Source organism: Protopterus annectens, chromosome 10.part0 (assembly GCF_019279795.1).
Source record: "Protopterus annectens isolate FY-2018-M chromosome 10.part0, PAN1.0, whole genome shotgun sequence".
NCBI classification, from domain to species: Eukaryota; Metazoa; Chordata; order Ceratodontiformes; family Protopteridae; genus Protopterus; species Protopterus annectens.
In genome coordinates this window covers 973,810,160-973,834,416 of record NC_056744.1, presented here as the reverse complement: position 1 = coordinate 973,834,416, position 24,257 = coordinate 973,810,160, and the positions used below count along the sequence as shown (strand labels likewise).

The following is a 24,257-nucleotide window of genomic DNA, read 5'->3' as shown; positions in this document are numbered from 1 at the left end:
ACTGTATCTAAATAGCATGAAATATGACCTATCAGGACATCTAGAATTACTATTTAACTGTAGACTCCCAACAGGTTTCATGTCTCATGAATGGAGAAAGGCAACAGTCATCCCTCTGCACAAAGTTGGGCCATCTACATACCCTGGAAACTACAGACCCATAAGTCTCACTAGTCTTACATGTAAAGCCATGGAAAGAGTTATCACGGAGATGATCAATAGAGATACAGTAAACTTCCAGTCACTGGACCCAACCCGGTTTGGTTTTGTCAAGGGCAGACCATGCCTACTCAGCCTGGTGGACTTCTTTGAGAAGGTCACCAAAGCAATGGATGAGGGAAAAATTATTCACATACTGCCTACCTTGACCTGGCCAAGGCATTTGACACAATACCCCACTCCGGCATTGTTGACAAACTCAAGAGGTTAGGTACAAACCTTTTTGTCAACTGGTGGATACCCAACTGGCTCACAGACAGGACCTAGGAAGTTAGAATTGGGGAGTCCACCTCTACAAAGAAGCCAGTCACAAGTGGAGTTCCTCAGGGATCAGTCTTTGGATCACTCCTTTTTGGTATTTACCTCTCAAAAGTCAAGGCCAATGTCAGTGATCTCTGGCTGACTAAATTGCCAGATGATTGCAAATTAGAAGCTGTCATTGAATCTCACACTGACACAAATGTTCTCCAGCAGGGGCTGAAAGGGACAAACAACTAGTGTCAGAGCCATGGACTAAAACTAAATGTCAAGAAATGCATAATAGTATCCTTTGGGAAGTCATCCATCCCTGGTAACTATCATATTGACAACACACCCCTTAGAGTTGACCCAGTAGTCAGGGATTTAGGGACACACATCAGTTCATACGTTCATAGGTAGGTACGAGGCTATCTGCTGGAAGGCATTTATAAGCCTAGCCGGAATGTGTTGGCTTTCGCCACTCCCTTAGATTAGTTCTCTGTGCCTCTGTCCAGCATAGCCATTGAAGTGATCCATGGGGTAAACCTTCTGTTTCCCATCCACTCATCAAGGCTTTTCTTGAAGAGTGTTAGTGAGGAGCTCTGCCTAATGTATATTGGAATCTTGTTCCAGAGCATGGGAAGTCTCTGGGACAGGAATCTATCCCTCCAGCATGTCCTATTTATTGTTGTGGTGAGGTTTAGATCCCTACAGCATGTGGCTCGAGGGGATATGGTTTTCTTTAGGTGGAGCATGTCCATCAATTCTGGGTTGGACATAGCCTTGTATGTCAGACAGAGATCACCTTTGAGGAGGCAGTATGCAACCAAGTACAACTGGAGTTTCTTCAGTCGAGCTGCATAGGGCATCTGTTTGAGACCAGTGATCCTCTTGGGGAGGTACTTCTGTGGTCTTTCCAGCTGTTGCAGGTGTCTTGTAAGGTACATCCCAAATGGGGTGTTGCACTCTATGATGAGTCTGATGAGTGATGCGTAGAGGGGCACAATGTCCTCTTTTGATCTGGATGCAAACCCTTTTGTGATTAGCTGGGCCACACAGAAGGATTTTCTAATCACTTTGGCAATGTGATTATCAAAGGAGAGATTACTATCTACTTAGGTGCCCAGATACGTCTTCCATATTTAGGGGGCTACCACCTATGTGGTAGTTTGTGGGTACTTTGCTTTTTCCAAAGGGGATGACTCTGCACTTTTTGGCATTTAGCTTGAGGCCATGGTTTTGACACCAGGTATATGTCTCAGTGAGACTCTTTTGGAGGATGTCTGTGTCAGCCAGAGAGTCAATTATAGCCCCTAGTTTACAGTCGTCTGTGAACTTGGTCAGCCATAGTCCTCCTGTGCTTGCCTGTACCTCTGAGAAGTATATGCCAAACAGGAGGGGTCCTAGGACTGAGCCCTGGGGAATGCCACTTGTAACAGGTTTAGAGTCAGACCTAGCTCCTGCAACCATGTGGGTTCTGTCCGTGAGCCAGTTGGCAACCCATCTCATGATGTAGGGGTTTATGTTCAGGCTGGTGAGCTTGTCTATCATACCAGAATGGGGAATGGTATCGAAGGCCTTTGCGAGGTCTAGGTAGGCTGTGTGGACCACTTTTCCCTCATCTATAGCCTTGGTAACTGTCTCAAAGAAGTCCACCAGGTTTAGGAGGCATGATATGCCCTTAACAAAGCCGAATTGGGTAGTGTCCAGTGTTTGGAGGTTCCCAATGACTCTGTTAATGAGATCCATGACGATGCACTCCATAGCCTTGCAGGCCAAGCTAGTAAGGCTTATAGGGTGATAGTTCCTGGGTCTGTTATGGCTCGACCTTTGTGGAGCAGAATAAGAAGTTATGTACCTACCATAACGTTCCATGTTAGTTGTCTTCATCTCGCCTTCTTTCTTGCTGGATGGGTTAAGCTTGAGAGCTATTTACTGGCTCAAGGCCTCCCCTTATCCCACAATGCTAGGTGTCAGATACCCAGATCTCGTTAGGTAGAGCTAACACCAAGGAACAAACACCAATTCCCACCACAAGGTTTACCTTCAGTGCTACAAGCAGAGGAGGATGTGACCTAAAAAGGAGTCAACCATTGGAAGAAGGCCTCAAAAAGAGATTCCTCTCAGTCCTGACCAGGCTAGGGATGGAGCCGAGATGAAGACAACTAACATGGAACATTATGGTAGGTACCTAACTTCTTAATGTTAAGTTGTCTATCTCGCCTTCATTCTTGCTGGATGGGACAGCATCCCTAGCACCTTAGCCCTGGGTGGCTCATTGAAACAGACTCTTGAGCACAGTGGAACCAAAATCAGCTCGACTCCTGGAGGCCACATCCAGCTTGTAATGTCAAATGAAGGTATGAGGAGTGGCCCATGTGGCTGCAGCACAAATAGATTCCATTGGAAGTCTAGCCTGAAAAGCTACTGACGTAGCCAATGTTCTGCTGGAATGAGCTTTTGGTTTTGTAGGGAGTTCCTTATGTCTCAGTTGGTAGATCAAGGTAATAATAGAGGCCAACCACCTGGACAAGGTTACCTTAGAAACTGGTAGGCCCTGCTTGCCCTCAGCATAGGACAGGAAGAGTTGATCTGATTTTCTTGTCTGCTTGGTCCAATCCAAATAAAAGCATAATTGCCTGTGAACATCCAAATAGTGTAACTTTTGTTCAGCTCTGTTTGAATAATTGGGAAAAAGACAGGAAGATCAATAGCCTGACTGAGATTTGTCTCTGAGGGTATTTTGGGTAAAAAGGAAGGATCAGTCCTGAGTGAAACTCTATCTTTGTGAAAAATAAGATAAGGAGGGCAAATACAAAGGGCTTGAAGTTCCGATACTCTTCAGGCTGAGGTGATGGCAACTAAGAAGAGAGTCTTCCAGGAGAGTAACTTTAAGGAACAAGAAGCCACAGGTTCAAAAGGAGGAAGAATCAATAAAGCTAATATCAAGTTCAAATCCCACAGAGGAGGGGGATCTTTAACCGGGGGTCTAAGTAAAATAGTCCCCTTAAGAAAGGCCTTACACAGTTTGTGGGACATGATACTGGACTCTGATAGACCAACATGAAAATTAGCCAATTGGACCCTAATGGTGGCAGACGAGGAACCTGCTCGAAAAAGTTCCGCCAAAAAATCCAACACGTTATGGACAGGGGCTGTAAAGGGGTCTACATTCCTGGCATCTGCCCAGAGGGAAAAACATTTCCACTTACTAGCATAAGTCTTCCTGGTAGAAGACTTATGCGAAGAAAGTATGATTTCACACACTGACTGAGAAATATGTGGAAGCCTGGCTAAGGTTGGAAGTGGAGCAACCAAGCTGTGAGGTTGAGAGAGCGAAGGGATTGGTGCAGCTTGCCCGACTGATGGATCAAGAGGTCTGGCACTGAATCCAGATTCCAGGGCTGCTCCAACAGGTGACGATGCAGGAATGGGAACCAAATTTGTCGAGGCCAGTAAGGAGCAATGAGGATCATCCTGGATCCCAAAGCAATCAGTTTTGGAATTAAGGGAAAGGGAGGGAATGCATAGAGAAGACCCCGGGGCCAATCATGAACTAGAGCATCTCTGGGGGAATGGCCTGGGAGGGGAAAGATGAAGAAGTCGCTGCACTTGCTGTCGAGAGGGGTTGCAAAAAGGTCGCAGCAAGGTTGACCCCATCTGCGGAAAATTTTTTCCGCTACTGACTGATTGAGAGACCACTTGTGAGGCATAAGAGTTGCTCTGCTTAGCCTGTCTGCTATGACGTTGGATTTCCCGGGGATGTGCATTGCTATCAGAAACCGTTGAGAGGAGATCGCCCACTGCCAGAATCTGAGTGCTTCTCGACATAAGGGATAGGACCTGGTTCTGCCCTGCTTGTTGATGTACCAGACTACCGACATATTGTCCGTCTGAACTGCAATAGTCCTGGTAGGTAGAGAGTCCTGAAGAGCAAGTACCACTCTCATCTTCAAGACATTTATGTGCAGGTGGTACTCTAGGGGTTGCCAAGTGCCCTGGACAGTCTTGCCCTGAAAATGCCCCCCCCCCCCACCCGATCAGGGAGGCATCCGTCATCATCGTGGCAACCGGAGGAGGAAGGACAAACGGTCTGCCCTGAAAAAGTTGAGGGGAGACCATCCACCAAGAGAGATGGTCTTTGCATGATTGGGTGATTATTATGTTGTGAGACATCGGAAGCTGTTGGAAGGACCATTGGGTAAAAAGCATCCATCGAAGAATCCGCATGTAAAATCGAGCCAGGGGAAGTAATGTGATTGCTGCTGCCATGAGACCCAAGGTTTTCAGTACAAATCTGGCCTGAATTCTTTTGCACTGTAGTAACGTTTGAACATGTCGGTGTATGTCTAATACTCTTTCTAATGGAAGTTTTGCCAACAGTTCTTTTGTATTTAGAATGGCGCCTATAAAGGTTACAGATTGACAAGGTGACAATGCAGACTTTTCGTAGTTTATAGAGATACCTAGCTCAGAGCAAGTTTGTATGGTATAATCCCTGGCTCGGATTAGCTGATGCCTGGTGGAAGCAGTTAAATATGGAAACACCTGGAATCCTCACCATCTCAGGTGAGCCATAAGCACTGCCATGCATTTGGTGAACACCCTGGGGGCTGTGGTGAGACCAAAGGGCAGGGCTTTGAATTGATAGTGACTGGCTCCCAGCTGGAAGCGGAGAAACCTTCTGGAGCGTCTGTCCATTTTGATATGGTAATCCTGAAGGTCTATAGAGCACATCCAATTGTCCTGACCCAAAAAGGGTAGAATGGACTGAAGCGTGACCATCCGGAACCTTGTTCTTTGAACAGATTTGTTTAACCTGCTGAGATCCAAAATGGGTCTCCAGTCCCCTGTCTTTTTTGGTACCAAAAAGAACTTGGAGTAAATTCCGGATCCTTGCTGGTCTGCTGGGACTGGTTGGATGGCTCTTTTTTCTAGCAGTTTTGAAATTTCTAGAACTGCTTGTTACCTTAGACCGGGAGGAATATCTGGAAGGGACTTGTTTGTTTGTATGGGGGTGTGGACAAAGGGGATTTTGTAACCCTCAGATATGATCGACTGTACCCATTTGTCTTGTGTGAGGAGTCGCCAGGCTTCTGGGTACAGTGACAATTTTTTCCCGACTGCCTCCGAAGGTGGACAGTCAGGCAGTCCCTCAGGGGTGCTGAAAGGGTTTGTCAGAGAAGGATTCCCTGCTACCCTGATTTTGCAGACCCCCTCTGCCCCTCGGGCAGCATCTATTATTGTTCCCTTCTCTGCCTCTGGAGGGAAACTCACCAGGTGTGTCAGGCACGACTCCCTTGGGTTTGTGAAACCACATTTTTCCACTCTTCTGACCTTTAGGGTATGGTCTAGAGGAAGTAGAAAAACAGACTCCCACAGCAGAGAGAGTCTTGCCTTCCTGCTCACACCTGGTAAGTGTATCCTTCACCTGTGGTCCAAACAAAGCCAAACCATCGAAGGGGATATTGGTGAAGGACACCTTAAAGGGGTCAGCAAAGTTACATAACCACATCCAGGCATGTCTTCTCAAAGCCACACCTGTGCCTGCAGCCCTACTCACCCCATCGGCTGCATAAGAAATGAGCCGCATGGAGGAGTTAACTATAGAGTTAAGGGTTGCCAGCTGGGAGTTGATCTTTTCCTGAGACCCCGCAGCAGATAGATCCTGAAGGGTATCACCCAGTTCCTTAAGGAGATCCCTTTGAAGGTGGGTGAAATGGCACAGATAGTTCAGCGCTGAATAAAACATCCGCCCTGTCCATTGTCCTAGATTCTGTATTAGGTGGATGGACAGGCACAGAAGGCTCAGCCAGATCCTTCTTAGTGGCTGCTGCAACCCCCATGGCATCAACAGGGACACCCTTCATAAGAAACTGTTTATCGGATGGGGCTGTGATGAATTTTGTGAGTCTGCGGGGAGTTGGTTCCACTGTGTACCTTCCGAGCCACCACTTCCATGAGTGGGTCGAAAGGTGGAGACACCCAGGAGGTGGAAGGGTGAGAACCAAACGTGTCCAGGTACACCGACTCGTCCTTGGAAGGGTTAAGAGCAGTCCAGTTCCCCCTCTGCCTTAGGATCTCAAGGATGTCTGAAAATTATACATCCTCAGAGGGGGACCTTGGGGACCCTTCCAAATCCTCCAAGTTCGAGGTGACTGACTCGGGGGGGGGGGTCAACATGTTTCCTCTTACATTTTCTCTTCCAAGAGGGCTCCTCTGAATGATCAGGGGAGGCCTCAGAAGAGGAAGATACCCCCAATGGGGCTACCTGGAGTGCCTGTTCTCCACGCTTGGGGTTAGGAGGGTGGACAGAGACCGATGCAGGCACCATGGGGGGAGGAGCTGAAGGGGTCGATCATGGAGCCGACACCAGAGTCAGCATGCTCCTCATGACCTCAAAGGTGCCCCTATCAGGCAGAGAAGATGGTCCCTGCTCCGAAGAGATGTGAACCCCTTCCAGCACCGAGAGGGACAGCTCCGAGGCCGATGTCAGGGCCGAGTTCACCTGAGTCTCGGCACCGGATCCCTCCAAGGATGGAACCAATGAAGAGATCAGAGGCTCTGGCTCTGAACACGTTGGTAGGGTCAGAGGAGGAACAGTTGAAGCAACAGGGATAGCCACAGTCTGTTGAGAAGGGCTAGTCAACATTTTGGCCAGTGCCTGAGCCTACTGACCACCCTCTCTAAGTCATGATCCAATAACCTGGAGGACCGAGAGGAATGGGATCTATGGCTCTGCTCCAACTGTAATAATGGGGACCTGGGAGCTGAGCTGGAACCGATGTGCCAATGAAGGCTTGGGGAACCTTCTGGCTTCAACAAGCCCCTCAAAATGAACTTATTCTCGGACTGAAGGCATGACAGACCGAACAAGAGTCCTGCAGGTGTATCTGTCAGAGACATCTTCTGACAGCATGAGTCACGGTATCTTTGGACATTACAAAGAGATACCAAGGAAAAAATTTAACTAGTGCCCTAAAACAGTAAACACACACACACACACACACGCACTAGATAAGAATAAGGATATCAAAAAATCACTATAACTAACAGTTACACTAACAACAATTATCTATGTATATATAATACAATATATAAAAAGAACAGAAAGGCCTAACACTACCCTAAATAGGGAAGGGGGGACTCTGTAATAACAGGAAAAAAAGGTTTTTTAAGTGGGATCTAAAGGGGTTACAAGATTAGATTAAACTAATAGCAAAAACTATCTAAAAATTTTAACAATCCTACACTGTAAAAGCCATGCTAATCTTCTCAACAATCCTGACTATAAAAAGTAATAAAAGAATTATCTCTTGAGCTTTAGTAAACAAACCCATCCAGCAAGAATGAAGGCGAGATAGACAACTTAACATTAAATGTTGCTGTGAGCCACTCTATGGGCATGTAGCCTGTGGAGAGGCTGTGTTAGAACAGTGTGTTTAGGTGAGGGATTAGTTCATCTTTGAGCTTGTGTAAGATGCAGCCTGGGACACCATCTGGTCCCATTGATGCTGTGTTTTTGGCTTTGGAGAGGGCTGTTTTAACCTGAGTGTCTGTGATTTCAGAGGCACTACATTCTTCTGGTATGATTATGGGCCCTTTTGTGGGTGAGAGGGGGGTGAAGTTTGCACTGAACCTGTCTGCCAAGATGTTGGCGATATCAGTCGGTTCAGTGTATTTTGTGCCATTCTGCACTATCTCTGAGCAGATCTGAGAATTGCCACTTAGATTCTTGACATAGCTAAAGAATGCCTTGTGGTTATCTTTGGAGTCCTTGGCAATTTTTCTTTCGAATCTAGCCTTGGATGATTTTATGAGGGATCATAGTTTCTTGCTGATACTGATCAGGGATGTCTTCCCTTCTTGGGATTTTAATCTTTTCTGTACTAGTTTCCTCCTTCTATTGCACAGCTTGTTTATGGCAGGGGTCCACCATACTGACTTCCTTTTCTTGGAGGAGTGAGTCTTGGTTTTGCTTGGGATAACATGATCCATGCATTCTTGTAGGTGCCCGTAGTGTGCATTAGTAAAGGATTTTGCAGCTTGGGCAGAGTTATCCTTCAGCATGGGGGCTTTGAAACTTTCCACCTCGGTCTTAAGTAAAGTGAAGTTTGCTTTTGAAAAGTTTTTCAAGGTGGAATGTGGATATCCAGAGTGATTCATTTATGGTCAGATCTAACCAGCAAAGGGTTGACCTCCAGTGTGGAATACCAGTCGCCCATGTTGGTGATGACCAGGTCCAATATGTTGTCACCTCTGGTGGGGGTGTTGACTAGATGATCCAGGGTGTTTGAGTTTATAAATTCTAGGAAATGCTGGGCGAGGGAGTTAGTACTTGAGTAGCTCTCCTAGTTAATGTTTGGGTAATTGAAATCACCCAATATCAGGGTGTTTGGTAGGACCTTTATGTTTGCCAGTGTTTCCAGAAATATGGAATGGGGGTCCTGGGACATGGTGGGTGATCTGTAGCAAGCTACAATTTGAATTGCAGTTTTGCCCGTTGTTAGTTTCAAGTGGGTGATCTCTGAAGCATCGTGCTGTGCCCCTAACCTGGAGGTGTGGGTATCCTTGATGAATATGGATACACCCCTGCCTTTTGTATTTTGGTCTGGGTTTTGTGGCCGAAATGTATGGTATGAGTTGTAGTCTGGTAGTGCTGGGGTGCTCTCTGGAGCCTTAAACCAGGTTTCTGTTACTGCACATATATCGATTTTCTCCATACTGAGGAGTGCCACGAGTGCATGCATTTTGAGGTTTAGACTTCAGACATTGAGTAGCATTACCCTCTTTTTTGTTAGTTGTGCTATTTACGGCGGTGGGTTTGTCTTTTGAGCCTTGTCTAAAAAAGATACTATGGGGGTGGCAAGAGCCTTGGCCAGTATTCGAAAGTAATCTAGCCTTTGACCATCATGTGACTACATTGGTGAGGAAATCATTCTATACTGCACAACTTTGAACCAAAGGTATGGCATCTAATTACAAGGAAGTCATTGTTCAATCGTATTCGGCATTCCTCAGACCTATCATTGAGTACAATGCCCCTTTGGTATGTACTTAACCAGGCATATCCAACAATTGGAATGTCCACAGAAGTTCCTCACTAAAAGAATACAGGGCGTAAGTAAAATGTCCTATGCAGACCCCCTCAAGGCCCTATCCCTGTGTTCTGTCTCCAACAGGCTTCTGAGGGGAGATCTATGCCTGGCATACAGGGCATTATCAGACCCCACTCTGATGGACCTCCTGCATATCAACAAAACAAACAGCACCAGAATTACCTGTTCTAAAGTCTTAAACCTTGCATATAATATAAACAGGACCTGCTGGAAAGACAGGTATGTATCCCAGGGACCATCCCATCTATGGAACAGGCTCCCCATCCATGTGAAACAGAGTTCCTCCCTAACCCAATTCAAGTGTAATTTGGACAATTGGATGGGAAACCAGAAATTCATCCCTGGACACAGGTAACCTTCTAAATGGTTCATCTCCCAAACCCCTGCTTACACTTTTCAAGGGTATCAGAACTTGTCAGAGATTTGGGATGCATGACTAAGCTTAAAAAGGCTCTTGTGGTTGTTAGCCTAGTAAACACCTATGAACCTATGAACCTATAAATGAAGATGGATGTTCATTATCCAGCACCACCCCTTGCTCTAGAATAGACTACCCTTGCAATTCCCTGTTGGCCTTCACACTTAGCTTAGACAACTGGATGGGTGCCCTAAAATGGACTCCAGGGCTTAGAGGCCTTGCCCTCCTTGAGCTGACTGAGCGTAGTTAATGGCAAAGTACACAAGGCCTCTGGTCAAATAGCATTGTACTTACGATTCTTATGGTTCCTATACCATAATCAAACATTTTTCTTGTACCACAGCATCCCCCTAACTCATATACTAATCGTATATACTTTTATTATATATACAGGAATATGTAAAATGATCAGTCTGTAACAAATTGCAGCACTGATCAAGAAAAAAAAAACCTAGCACACAAATTTGCTGATAGTAAAACATGCATGCTCCAGATAATGAATCAGGTGCACAAAACTACAAAAAACAATGTTTTTTGTAGGGGGGCAAGTGAATCTGCACCCCAATGTAAAGGCTGCACCCCATACCCTCTGTTACTTATATATACCAACTCTGAGGATGCACCATAACAGGGAAGGGGACATATCCCATTTCTGCTATTACAGCAAACTGACACTGGCACAGTCAACCAGCTGATCTGTCAACCAAATGGACTCAGTAGATCACCAGTTGTTAACTAAAGACACAACAATCACATATACATCTCTCTCTCTCTCTATATATATATATATATATATATATATATATATATACAGATAGCTATATACTCTACTCTAATGACAGATTCATTGGGGAGTAGGGTATATATAGTTCTATGACCACCTGTTGAATGCGCATAATGTTGATGTCCAGAATACTGATGTCTCTGAGAATTACCCCAGAGCAGGCTAAAACAACAAGTATTTTTCCTGGGAGGTGGGGAACAAGCTTCCCTGCACCTCCCACATCCCCTGATAATTATATGTACTAACTCCGGGACCGTACAATCCCCAGAGGAAACAGAATATTCGCCCACCTGAGGACTGTCACTCGCCTGCACATGTCGACCAAATGGTGTTGAGCAAACACGTTCCACATATCTTGTGGGACCCATATATATATATATATATATATATATATATATATATATATATATATATATATATATATATATATATATATATATATATATATATATATATATATATATATATATCTATATATCTCTCTCTCTGAATATATATGTATATATATATATATATACATGCACACACACACACACACACACACACACACAGTCACAAAATTTAAAATCTTTTAAACAAAGTTTGTGAGGGGAGGCTTTGCATTCTGTAATCTTGGAAAGTGCTATGTAATATACCTATGTTTACTTATTTTTCATGTTTTTACTTACTTTTGTTTTTATTTATGCTTTGTTGGCTGGCTTAGTCCTTTTTTCAGTGAAGACCCACGATTGTGTTAATACAGATTAGTGGAAATCTGACTAGGGCTTCAGGGAAATTCTTCTACTCTTTTCTGTCAGTGCCATAGTATCTTTTGCATCGACCTACGGTTCCACCAAGTCAAGCAGTTGGTGCCTCAGCCAAGGAACAACACATTCAGGAGTGCAACCCTTCTTCTTATGCTGTGCTGCTGTGACATTATTAAAATAATTAATCCAAGCATCTGGTGTGGGAAGAGAACCCACGGTCTTATCTTCCAGCATCAAAGGCAAGGGTGCTTCTTGTAGTTCAATTCTCCATTCAGGTGTTGTCTCCCTCAGTGGTGCAGCCCAGGTACTGACTTTCATATATAACCAGATCAGACACTGCCTTACAGACCAGGTAGAGGTCACCTCTAAGAAACAGAATACCACAATTCATGAGGCTTTTCAGAATAGTTAAATTTCCTGAAGCCTTTCAGAAAAAGATCAGGTTTTACAATCTGGTGATTTTTCTAATATGGAATCATTTTTAAATTTAAAGGTGTCACAGCTGGCTTGTTTGACAGCTACAACATACAATGTTGTATTCAATGATGGATTGACTCAGTAATGTGCACAGTGGTGCAGTGATCTTCCTGAAGTGACTAGACATGTCTTTTAGAATTTGACGGGCTACAGAACATGCATTTCTGACTTGGGTTGATACACAGTGGTCAAAGTTTAAATCACTGTCTTCCATTGCCCTAGATATTTAATGATGGTGTCATTTTTATGATCTATTTAGTTTGTAATCAAAACTTATACATTTTTGCCAAGTCTTGTGAGGCTATGTTTACTGACATTAGATGCGAGTTCACTACTACTGCACTAGGTATGTGTTTTTGTAGACCATCTTAGAAAACTTCAGACTGTTTTAATTAAGTAATTATGTTACGGGGTTTGCAATCATCAGCATACTGTCCTATCCTGAGCACATCAAACAGAAAGACTTAGCAAACTGAAAAAAGATCCAGACCTTTAGCAGCTGACAGAAAACTTGGTCTAGTATTTCTGTACACTTAGTTTAATGCCTTACTTCATTAAGTATGACAATGTCACTATGAACAGCTAAAGGTAAACATTTCTGGGCTGTAAAATATTTTTACCCAAACCATAAAAGTGAATCTATCACATCAGGGAAGAGGGCTAGAGAAATGTCTCTGTTGCTATGTGTAGGTTTAAATGGGGTAACTTGCAAGTCTAAAAACTGTTCATGACTTTAATATTATACACAATGTTACAGCACTGGCAGTGTCTATCTGCTGTGCCCCTGTGCCCTGAAAATATAAATTTTAGGGTGCACTCTTGTACTAAAACGTTTTTGCATTATCAAGGATGATTTTCAGCCAGTGTGTAAAGCTGCTGTTCATGACACAATATAGCAAAAGGATTTGCACAGCTAGGGGCTGACAGATGGCAAGGTTAAGATATGGGGCATCCTGTTTTAAAATAACATATTATGGCCGCTTAAAACCACATACAAATACACTGTTGTACTTACCACAGCTCCCACCTGCCTCAACAGATGACGATGCGTATTCAGTGCAAAAAGACTGCACTGCACTTCTTTTTGCTAAGAATGGTTGTGGGTGTGGTGGATGTCCACATTGGGTGTCATGGCTGAAGACAGTGGAAATGGCAATGGATGCATTTATTTTAATCAAGTACGGGGTAGTAATGACAGGACATCTTCCAGTATCCTCTGTCAGAAACTTCAGTGATCACAGGGCTTCAGGGTTTATTAGTAAATAGCTGGTAAGAGAGCAGAAATTGAGTGGTACTGCTGACTCTAAGGACTAGCCCCCCCCCCCCGACATAAAATCACTGGGGCTGCAAATATGCGCTAAATGAATGTGAATTTTCTGGAAAAAATGTTAATTAAAAATCAGACAATCAGACACAGGCATACATTTAAAAAGAATTAAAAATCAGACAATCAGACACAGGCATACATTTAAAAGAGTAAGTACTGTATTTTGTAACTTTTTGGTTGGACCACTCATTAGCATCATTCTATGTTTTTTTTTTTTATTTTGTTTTTGTTATTAGTATTTATTGTTTCTGTCTACAGCTGTATTCAGGTGCATAGTTTTAAACTATGATTTATGCGCATTTCTCTAACCTTCAAGTAATTCAGTACCAGTGACTAGTAGTACATTTAAGATTTCAGAAAATAAAATGAATAAATAAACCTGAGGGTAATCTGTTTGATTTTGCAGCATAGTGTGCTGAGGAAGGAACACAACAGATCAAATATGACCCAAACATTTTAGGCTTACCTGTCTGAGGTCCTGTGATAGATACTATATGACTGACACTGTTTATTACCTCTGGAAAATAGTCTAATTGCTGTGATATAGCATGTGGTTTCTGATTTCTCTTTAGCATGTTATCAACAACTACCCTGCAAGTAAGCAGTGTCACAAACTGATAACAGTGAGAACATAATGAAGGCAGGTTAACTTACCTGATATGCTGCCAACCACCTCAGCACCTGAAATCTTGGATGCCCCCCTGTTTTGCCCTTCGCTAGATGAGAGTACCCTGCTGTCTACAGAGTCATTGTAATTCTCTGTGCCACTGCTGTGCAGTTGGTCCAGTGAAATTCTGTCAGCTATTCTGCCTGGAAACACACTTGAATTCACTTTCTCACAGGTGTCAGTTGCCAGCATAAGCACTTTAGCATTGGAGTAAACCTCTGCATTCTGGCTTCTGGCGCCATTCCTTATTTGTTTATGCTCTTCACAAGCCAATACTGATTTAAACTGGCTAGCTGTTGCTAACATCTGAGATGGACGTCTTGAATGTTTCTTTAGTGTCTTTGATTCATTGCTGTTTATCTCATCTTTGGTTACCTGCTTGTCCATGAAGTTATTATTTTTGTTCCAGCTAATATCTGATTCTGTGCCTAAATGAGCTGCTCTGTATGATGATACAGATGATACAGAGGAACAGGTTTCACTAGGTAAACTGTTTATATGAGCTCCTAGGCTACAGTCTGAGGGCAGAGTGCTGTTTTGGAGATGTAAGGGAGAGGTGACCTTAATGTTCTGGTTGTTGCTTTTACACTGTGTCTGAGGCTGTCTTCCAAGCTTCCTTAGAAAGTGATATTTCTTTGGTGAGGAGAACTTTGTATCACCTTGTAATGATGAAAGAGGAGGAGGTGGTGTAGGTGTAATGGATCTGTACTGCAAGGGTAAACATGGAGAAGAGTCTCGCGGCTGATTGTGGGATATTTCATGGCAATCAGCACTACCATTTTGTACTTCCTGGTCAAAAGTGTTTTGTGGAAAACCACTCATTTGGATGGTTCCCAGGGAAGGGTCTTCATATTCAATAATCACTTCTGCTCCAGTATGAAGTGGCAGTACACCAGTAACCCCAGTAACTGATGTCTCCTCCCCAGAGGAGACAATACAGACCTCTTGATTATAGTTGTTGCATTCAAGGAATTTATTATTTGTTTCTGAGGGATTTTTTTTCTGTTTTTTAACATACTGTGTGTAACCTTCAGCATCTTTGGTATACTTGTTTCTCTTCTCCATGTCTTCTATCTCCATATGAGGATTGCATTTTATACTGGTGAGTTGATTTTCTAATTCTCTTTCTGTAAATGTTCCGTTATGACAGTCTATATGTTGTCTGTAGTAAGGATATGTGTTACTCAGATTTTCTATAGGACTATTCATGTCTACCCCATGAGTTTCATTTTTTTTCTTACAGACTTCCAAAACACCAGCATTTTCAGCAACAGAGTGAATATCATCAATTGCAGTGACCTCTCCAATGTAAGTTTCTTTTATTGGTTCTGTTCTAATTCGGTGCTGTGAAGGAAGTACCCAACAGGGTACTACCCTGGTTTCTTGCTGCAGGAGGTCTGGCTTTTCTTCCTGTGTTGGCAGTTTTCCTTCATGGAGGACATTACAGTTTTTTTTATCATGCTTTAGAATACTGATACCTGGAAATTCATATGCTGGTGGTTCAAAGCCAAGCCCTGAGTTACAGTTTGTTGAGGTGTTGTAGGAATCATGTGTCCTGCATTGCTCATTTGCATCAACAAGATATAGTAAGCTCTTAGCAGAACCCGTTTTCCCCAGCAGAGAAGATGGTCTGTCATCGGCATCTTTTCTACTGAAGCCATCCCTCTGCATTTGGGTACTATCATATAATCTGTTGATTAGTTCTGCCCTCTGGGGGTCTACTTCGTTGCGATGTAAACTACTAGTGATATACGCTGTGAGATCAGGTTTAGACAGTAACAGACCAAATCCATGGGTTATGGTAGGCTCCACTGTCTCCTTTTTGTTTTGTTGTGTCCTTTCCAGGTAACGAACCTCTGCTTCTTGAGCCGACTCATCCTCAAAACGAACACGAGTTGGTGACTGCCCACGTTTCCTATGAGGTCCACAGCTGGACTCTCCACTGGAAGAATCACTGAGGTTTCCGCTAATATCCTTGAAAGCTGTGATTTTCTTATGGTCTTGAACATCAGTGCACTGGAATCCCCTTGCATGGATGACAGAAGAAAAAAAAAAGAAGAATGTTCAATTAAATGTTAAAAGCAAATATTACTCAATTAAAAATGTGACACTAGAGGTCTTTTTTTATAGTTACCTTAACTGCAACTAAAATAACTTAATAGTGCTCACACAGTAAAATGTGATTTGATGCTCCCATAGCAAAAACACCAATTGCTATCTTTCAAAGATTTTTAGCACTATATCTTTATCGGCTGAAATGGCTTTATGGTATGTCATACTGCATTTATTAGTGAATAAGACTGTTTTTGCATTTAAAGGCTTACTTTTCAGCAAAAATAAAATTATTGTTTCATTTTCTGATGAAAACTCCCAATATTCAAACAAAAATGGAAATCTCATTTTCTAGCAGTAATTCCAAACTTGAGGTGATGCAATACAGTTGAGGGAGATACTCACCATAACAGTAGATGACTAAACTGTTATGTTCCTTACAGCGACTCACAGTGTAATAAGCCTAGCAAGGAATCGTTCCATAAATATTTATAATTAAGGAGATAAAGCCCCCAAAGTGCTGCTGGTTGCAGGTATCAAACTAGTCACAGTTGTAGTGGGTTTATACCATGATCACTGGAAGCCACAGAAATTTCTGAAAATCTAATTCAGACTGGAATATCATGAAAATTCTAAAGGGATTATCACCTGAACAGAAACTGTAAAAGGCCAGCCTGTACCACTCCCCCAGTTAAAGTGGTAAATAGAGAATGTGTCATTCTCTAGAAGGAATTGCTGTGCATTATGTTTTATGACACCTTCTTTGAAGGTTGGGCGTCGGGCTGGCAACACGGCACTGTAAAAATCCACTGCCAATCATTAGCGGACCGGAGTTCTGCTGTGGCGATCCTTAACAGGGAAAAGCCGAAAGACATAACTTTTTATGGTTTATGACACAAGCTTCATTAGATTATCTGTTCTGGTAACTCCCATTTCAGGAATGAAAAGGAATAGTGCACCAAACAAAATAACTACTTGCACAGCTCATAAAACTTAATAAAAATTTACAAAAAACAAAAACGTCAATTGCTTTCGTCCTTTCAAACAATGGGACTTCATCAGAACCCTAAATCTCTTTTGTAACTTCCTTTTAAAAATTGAAGTGACCAGCAAGTAAAACATTAGATAGTCCTTAATTCTGTGTTTCAAAACTTTAAAAATGCATATTTCTGTCATTAAATATTTTACCGGTGTTGTTAATAAAAAAAAATTAAAAAAAATTAAAACACCAAAAACATGTGCCAAATGATATAAATAACTTCACTATCATGACAGGGAAGGCTGAGATGAGTGTCTCCTCCACTAAGATTAGCACCCCCACCCTGTCAGCCACAGATACCCAAGTCGTTAACTGAAGCCAGATCGCCTGGGCTATAGTTATGGCTTTATTCCTCTATGCCATGGTGCTGGCTATGCCATTCCTTTGTTGATCAAATGTCCCTTACTTAGATATTTATGAAACACATAGCCATTTCTGGGAGTTAAGTAATATGAAGCTCTGAAGGCTTCTCTATACCATGCTGAGAGCAAACTGAAGAACAAAAACCTGATTGTTGTTTTTACACAAAGTCACTTTTGGTGTGATTTCTACATGTGCACCAGCATGGACTAAAATGACTTCCTGGATTTCCCTTTTCTTCTGTTGGTGAGACTGTTTAGCTGGTATATATAAATTATGTGTGGGGGTGCTTGCTCCCAAATGGGAGGTGTAGGTGGTTGTACCCCCTGTAAAAAAATCATTTACATTTAGCTTTTCAATCAAGTTGAGTTCCTGACCAGTTGTGCTCTTTGAGTTGGTTCCTTACTGAGTCGTTACTTGACGAGTCATACCGGAAGTATTTCTGAGAGTGCAAGAAGCAGCTAATTTTCACAACACTTTACTAAAAACCATGCAGACTTTCATACATGCATTCATAACTTTTTCACATATGCACAGTTAACAAAAACACAATGAATGACTAAATATCTTTAGGTAAAAGAAATGCAGTGAATAAATATATAAAAAATAGCAGTCAACAAAGGTGCCTTCACATGTACATCTCACTTTGCAGTGAGTTAATGAATCACGCCTGCAGCCACATTCATGATAAAACATGGTTGAATCAATGTTCCTGTCAAACATCGCAGGTAAACTATGTATGAGTGAACAGATTAGATATAGCAATGCTGAATGATGACATCAGCTCTTGGCTGCCTATTAATAAAACACGAACATTTTGATGCACATTATTGCTGTGTTTATTAAAGGCACATACTTCTCTGTTGTACATAGATATAATAATGCAGTAATACTATTATAAAGCTAACGCACTTATGTACCACTGCATCATGTCATATTTGGTTTACTTAGTCACCGATTTCTGAGTCTGGGCTCTTTAGATGGGATGTTTTCTTCATCCCACTTTCTAATTTTGCATTATGACCTCAAGCAACTGAAACACAATGACATTTAATAAAAATGGTTACTATATTTTAGAAAATATCTCTTTCAGTTTCATTGCTTAAGTCATGATACAGGCACCCTGAAATCCTCTGTATTTTTTTAAAGTAATTATATAAAAAGCTAAAAAGTTGCTGAGTAGTATTAGCATAGATGGCACACCGTATCATAACAGAATAATGCTTAAGAAATGGAATTCATTTCATAAGATCGAGTGTTTTGTCTAAACTATGATGTGTCACATATGCATGTACAGTAAATGTGTTCTTATCTGCATTACGCATTGCTTAATATTGTGACTAGTAACAAGGTTAAATAACTGAAATATTTTTTTTTGTTTGTTTTGCTAATGTAAAACATTCTGCAGTTCTGGCATATTGCTACATAAATTACAAATGCTGATCCACAACTGGAGGTTTCTATACATTTTGCCTGAGTGAAGTTGCTTCCGCTCCTTGTGCTCCTTCGTATATTAGTGCATCTTGTATCCCCTACAGCAGAAGATCCTTTACAGCAAATTCTATCTTCCCGCATTTGTACCACCCTTCCCATACTGTCTGCTCAAGTATTAATAGACAGCAGAATATCCTTCAAATTGTTGACTCCTTACTCACTGTTATCAATGGCTTCTTATTCTTATCATTACCCCCAAATATACACTCTTTACCCACAACATTTCTCTATGTTACATTGGCACTGTAGAACATCTAGTAATATAAGTTAGATATCCTATGATGCTCACGGTTTGGTTTTCACCTTAGGTTTTGCTATAGCATGAATCCCCTCACTCTAACAATATGCCCAGTTAAATTTTATGCAGTGATACATGTGCAAAGTAACTATTCTGTGTGGTTCGACTGAAGAAAGTGACAAGTGCAGATACAAAAGCAGGTGCATACAAGTGTGATATGCATGTTTTTTATACATTAGAACAGTTGGGGTAATTAACAACATTTTTCAGTCTTGCTGATTTTTTGTAAAGCAATTTTTGTACTACATCAAAATGATTACAAAATACTTCCTGTCTTCAAGTAAAATAAGTTTAGTTAGCTCTACTGCTTCATTTCATGCCTCCTTTTGTATCTGCATATATGATAATGATCAAACAGTTGTTCTGATTAAGTGTAGTATAATTCTGGTCATCTTCACAGGTTCACAGATTCATAGGTAGGTACTAGGCTATTAGACCTAGGGCCTATATAAGCTTAGCCAAAAAGGTACCCTGGCTTTCGCCACCCAAGAAAATTATTTTCCTGTGCCCCTGTCGAGCAGAACCACAGAAGTGATCCTCGGGGTGAATTTCCTATCTCCCATCCAGTCATCAAGATTTTTCTTGAAGAGTGCTAAAGAGGAGCTTTGTTTGATATAGATAGGTAGTTTGTTCCAGAGTATGGGAAATCTCTGGGACAGGAAGCTATCCCTCCAGCATGTTCTGTTTATTGTAGTGACAAGGTTTAGGTCACTAGAGCGTGTAGCACGTGGGGGGAGTTGGGATTTCTTTAAGTGGAGCATGTCTAACAGCTCTGGGATTGACATAGCTTTGTATATATTAGGCAGAGATTGCCTCTGAGTAGGCGATATGCGACAGAGTAAAGCTGGAGTTTTTTGAGACAGCCTGCGTAGGGCATCTGTTTGAGGCCAGTAACCCTCTTTGTGAGGTATTTCTGCAGCCTTTCTAGTTGCTGTAGATGTCTTGTGAGATACATACCAAAAGGGGCATTGTACTCTATAATGGGTCTAATGAGTGACGAGTAGAGGGGAACAATGACCTCTTTTTTCCTGGATGAGAAACCTTTTGTGATGAGGTGTGCCATGTAGGAGGATTTCCTGACTACTGTGGCAATGTGATTATCAAAGGAGAGACTACTGTCCACCTGTGTCCAGAGGTCTCTTATCACACTTTTGTTGTTAAGTAGACCACCACCTATGTGGTAGTTCATGGGTACAGAGTTTTTACCAAAAGGGATGACAATGCACTTTTTGGCATTGAGCCTGAGGCCATGGCTTTGACACCAGGCATCTGTCTCAGTGAGGCCATTTTGTAGGATGTCCACATCATTAGGAGTTTTGATTATAGCTCCTAGTTTGCAGTCATCTGCGAACTTCGTTAGCCATACCATAATTTCGTCCTTCTGATTATGTGTACTACAAGGCAGTGAATTAAATATCATGACTGAACTGACCTTCAAGAGGAAATAGCTACTAAGCATATTTTCATATTTTGCTGAGCTGTGGTTTATAAATTTGACTTCTAAATCTGTGACAACCTCAAGCATCAATGAATTAAAGAAATAACTTCTAGCACCTTAAATTTATAAGTATGCCCTGAATGCCCCTTTTGGTATGTACCTCACAAGACATCTACAACAACTGGAAAGGCCACAGAAATACCTCACAAAGAGGATTACCAGCCTCAAAGAGATGCCCTATGCAGACCGTCTCAAAAAACTGCAGCTTTACTCCATTGCATATCGCCTACTCAGAGGTGATCTCTGCCTAACACACAAAGCTATATCAAACCCAGAGCTTTTAGACAAGCTTCACTTAAAGAAATCCCAATCCCTACGGGCTACACGCTCTAGGAACCTAAACCTCATCACCACAATAAACAGAACATGCTGGAGGGATAGATTCCTGTCCCAGAGACTTCCCATACTCTGGAACAAACTACCTATCTATATCAAACAAAGCTCCGCATTAGCACTCTTCAAGAAAAATCTTGATGATTGGATGGGAGATAGGAAATTCACCCCGGAGATCACTTCTGTGGCTCTGCTCGACAGTGGCACAATAAAATAATTTTCTTGGGTGGCGAAAGCCAGGGTACCTTTGGCTAGGCTTATATAGGCCCTAGGGCCAATAGCCTAGTACCTACCTATGAACCTATGAACCTATGAATAATAATTTTAGCATAATTACCATGTTCACAATATAGGAGTTAATTAACAAAAGCACTTTTTAAGATTCATAAATCAAGACAACTGAGAAATAAAATAAGGGAAAAATTGAAATATGACAACTCTGCAAGACAAGCAGCCCCACAATATGTAAACCTTGGATGAATATTGCAGATGTTACATGCATAAGAGAACTTCAATGTATGTAAATTTTTAATTTGTGATTGAAATTATTGATATCATAAGAGTCAGTCTTCTGAAACAAACAGTCAAATGCTTTAAATGTAGCAACCTCGGGTTGAAACAATAGCAATAAACTTGAAACTAACTGCATCCTGCAAAATACATATCTCATAAGAATTCCCAGTACAGATATCATCACATGAAAGAGAGCATAAAGATTCTACATTGTTAGCTAAGGACCATTTCCTTTTATAAGTCAAGTTTTGAGTATCATAGTCAGGAATATTATTTGAGTCATTATTTTTTAACTGGCAATATGTTTCCCATGCATTGCTGTCACACTATGCTTTGAATTACATACATACACACATACAAGGTTCTAACTGCTTGCACTATTAGCTTGAGCCTCTTGCTTTAAGATAATCTAATATATAAAATACAGCAGCTATTCATTAAGAGATGACAATAACAACTGTAATGCTATGTTTATATCATACTTATCTGTTCAGAATGTATACACGCACGTGCGTGCATGCATGCTATGTTGACTGCAGTGAAATAAAAAAAAAACACCCTGTCAATTTTTGTACCACTATTGCTTCGCAGTATCATCTCAATGCCTAATTTACTCTGGTTAATCAGTACCTAACTTCATTACAACAAACCTACTTTCACATCATCTGATACAGTCCTGCACCAGTCCACTATGCATCTAGAAACTGAGTTCTTCAAAGAAGCAAAACCCTTTTAGTGATTCAACAAAACAATAGCACCAGGTTGTTATTGAAGATGCTTGTGGCAGTATCTTGTTGATGTTCACTCTGTAGTCAGTTATGTCTAGTCCAAGAATTGTTCACAACTGCTTCTGTGAGCTGGGATTTGCAGAAAGCTTTCACAAAGGCATTCTGTATTAAATAAGTACTCTTAAAGACATACTGGCAAACAGCTGACAACATAAGGTGCTCCCTGACTGCAGCAAGACAGTTAAGGAGAACATCATGTGAATAAAGACAGCATATCATTATGCTATCATCGGAAATATCACAGCAAGATGTTCTCTCATTTTTGGTTACTTCTCTGCCTTGACTTTTATTTCAGAAACATACTATAAGTGCTTGTTCATTCTTCTGGGAATCATTTTTAAGTTGTGTTTCTGTTCTAGAGGTATAAATCCAATATTGTTCCCATTTTATTTTACAATAGCTGCATATGCTTTTGCAACTTATGCATACGAAAATGCTAAAGGACCATTTCTTGGCTTCTTTCAGTTTCAAAGAAATAAACACATTTTTCTTAGTTATTGTTCTGCTCTAGTTATCACAGGCTGTAGCAGAAGTGTATAGGTTCATAGGTGGTTACTAGGCATGCAATCCAGGACAGCATTATGGAGCTTAGCCCAAACTACCAAACACCCCAAAGCTGTGTTGCATTATGTGACTTGCTTAAAGGCACACAACACACAAATAAAGGCTCAAGGAATCAGCCCTGCACCACAGGAAGAAGCTCATTCACAGCAAATGGATGCAATCCTCTGCACTGACTGCAACATCTTTAATGCCAGTCTTTTCAGTGTGACAAAAGTAACCTTTCATGGGTGGGATTCATAATAAAGTTATCATGGTGCAATCTGGCATAAACCCTTATGTTGATAAGCTCCATGCGCTAATGATGGTGGAATGGCAGGGTGACTTATAAATGCCACTCTGACATCAGTGAAGTACAGTACAAATCAGTGTAAGAGATTGGTGCACTGACTTATGCTGTACTGTCGTGCTGTATGGCAAAATAACAATATGCCTTCCTCTGTGCTAACAAGATCCTAACCCCGAATTTTAAATAACAGGAGCCCCAGTGAGGATGAGGCCAACTGCATGATATAACATTATTGCATACAGCTGAACACAGTGGCCACTGCATCCCAGGGACTTTTCATCCAAAGTATATTAGGCTAAGATTTATTGGTGTTGCATAGTATAGCAACCCCACCCACACTTCCTGAACAAGGCAGCCTGGCATGTTTCACATGCTGCCATGCTACATTAGGAATACAGCACCAAAGCAACCCAATATCATGCAAAGGAAATGCTATTTAGATACAGAAACAGTATATTTTTGAACTGCACTGGAGCACAAAGAGCACTACACAAAAAGAGGGAATGGGAGGGGGTGCCCATGTGAAGGAATAGCAATATATAAGTAATGGGAGAAGGGGCAGGCTACCCCCAAGAAAGAACATCATATACATCAAAGGTTGAAGGGGTGTTCCAGAACAACAAACTTTGCATAAACAAATGAATGGTAGGGTTATCTGTGGCCTACATTATACAGTCTCAGGGGCAGCTGACCTTAGACATGAGCATTTGTCCAAATTATATAGGAAAATTTGTACTGCTTGAAGACCAAACATTTGTACAAATCATATAGCGGAGATTGTGCTGCTTGTACAATGCTACATCATGCAAGCCTCACTGAACATCTTCTCTGGGAAAGCCAATTAGAGGACATACCAAAAGCTCCTGTTATGCTTGCAGGATGATGTCATAATGTACTAAATGCTTAGGCAGACAGGGCTATGTGATAAGGTATATGGTGGCTGGCTGTTTTCATGAATTACACTCTGTATACTTTGTAGTTTCTTTTTTCTTTCTGACAAGCTACATAAAATAGCAAGCAAGAAATATTCTTCAC

At 41.6% G+C, this 24,257-nt stretch overlaps 1 protein-coding gene across 2 annotated transcripts in view; it reads right to left on the bottom strand.

Moving 5' to 3' along the window:
- KIAA1614 (KIAA1614 ortholog) overlaps positions 1-24,257 on the bottom strand; it is an 873,679-nt gene that overhangs the window by 388,971 nt on the left and 460,451 nt on the right. For both annotated transcript variants that reach the window (XM_044085741.1, XM_044085742.1), the window contains exon 5: positions 13,985-16,023. In XM_044085741.1, the coding sequence (XP_043941676.1) occupies positions 13,985-16,023 (2,039 nt within the window). The remainder of the gene's footprint in view (positions 1-13,984; positions 16,024-24,257) is intronic.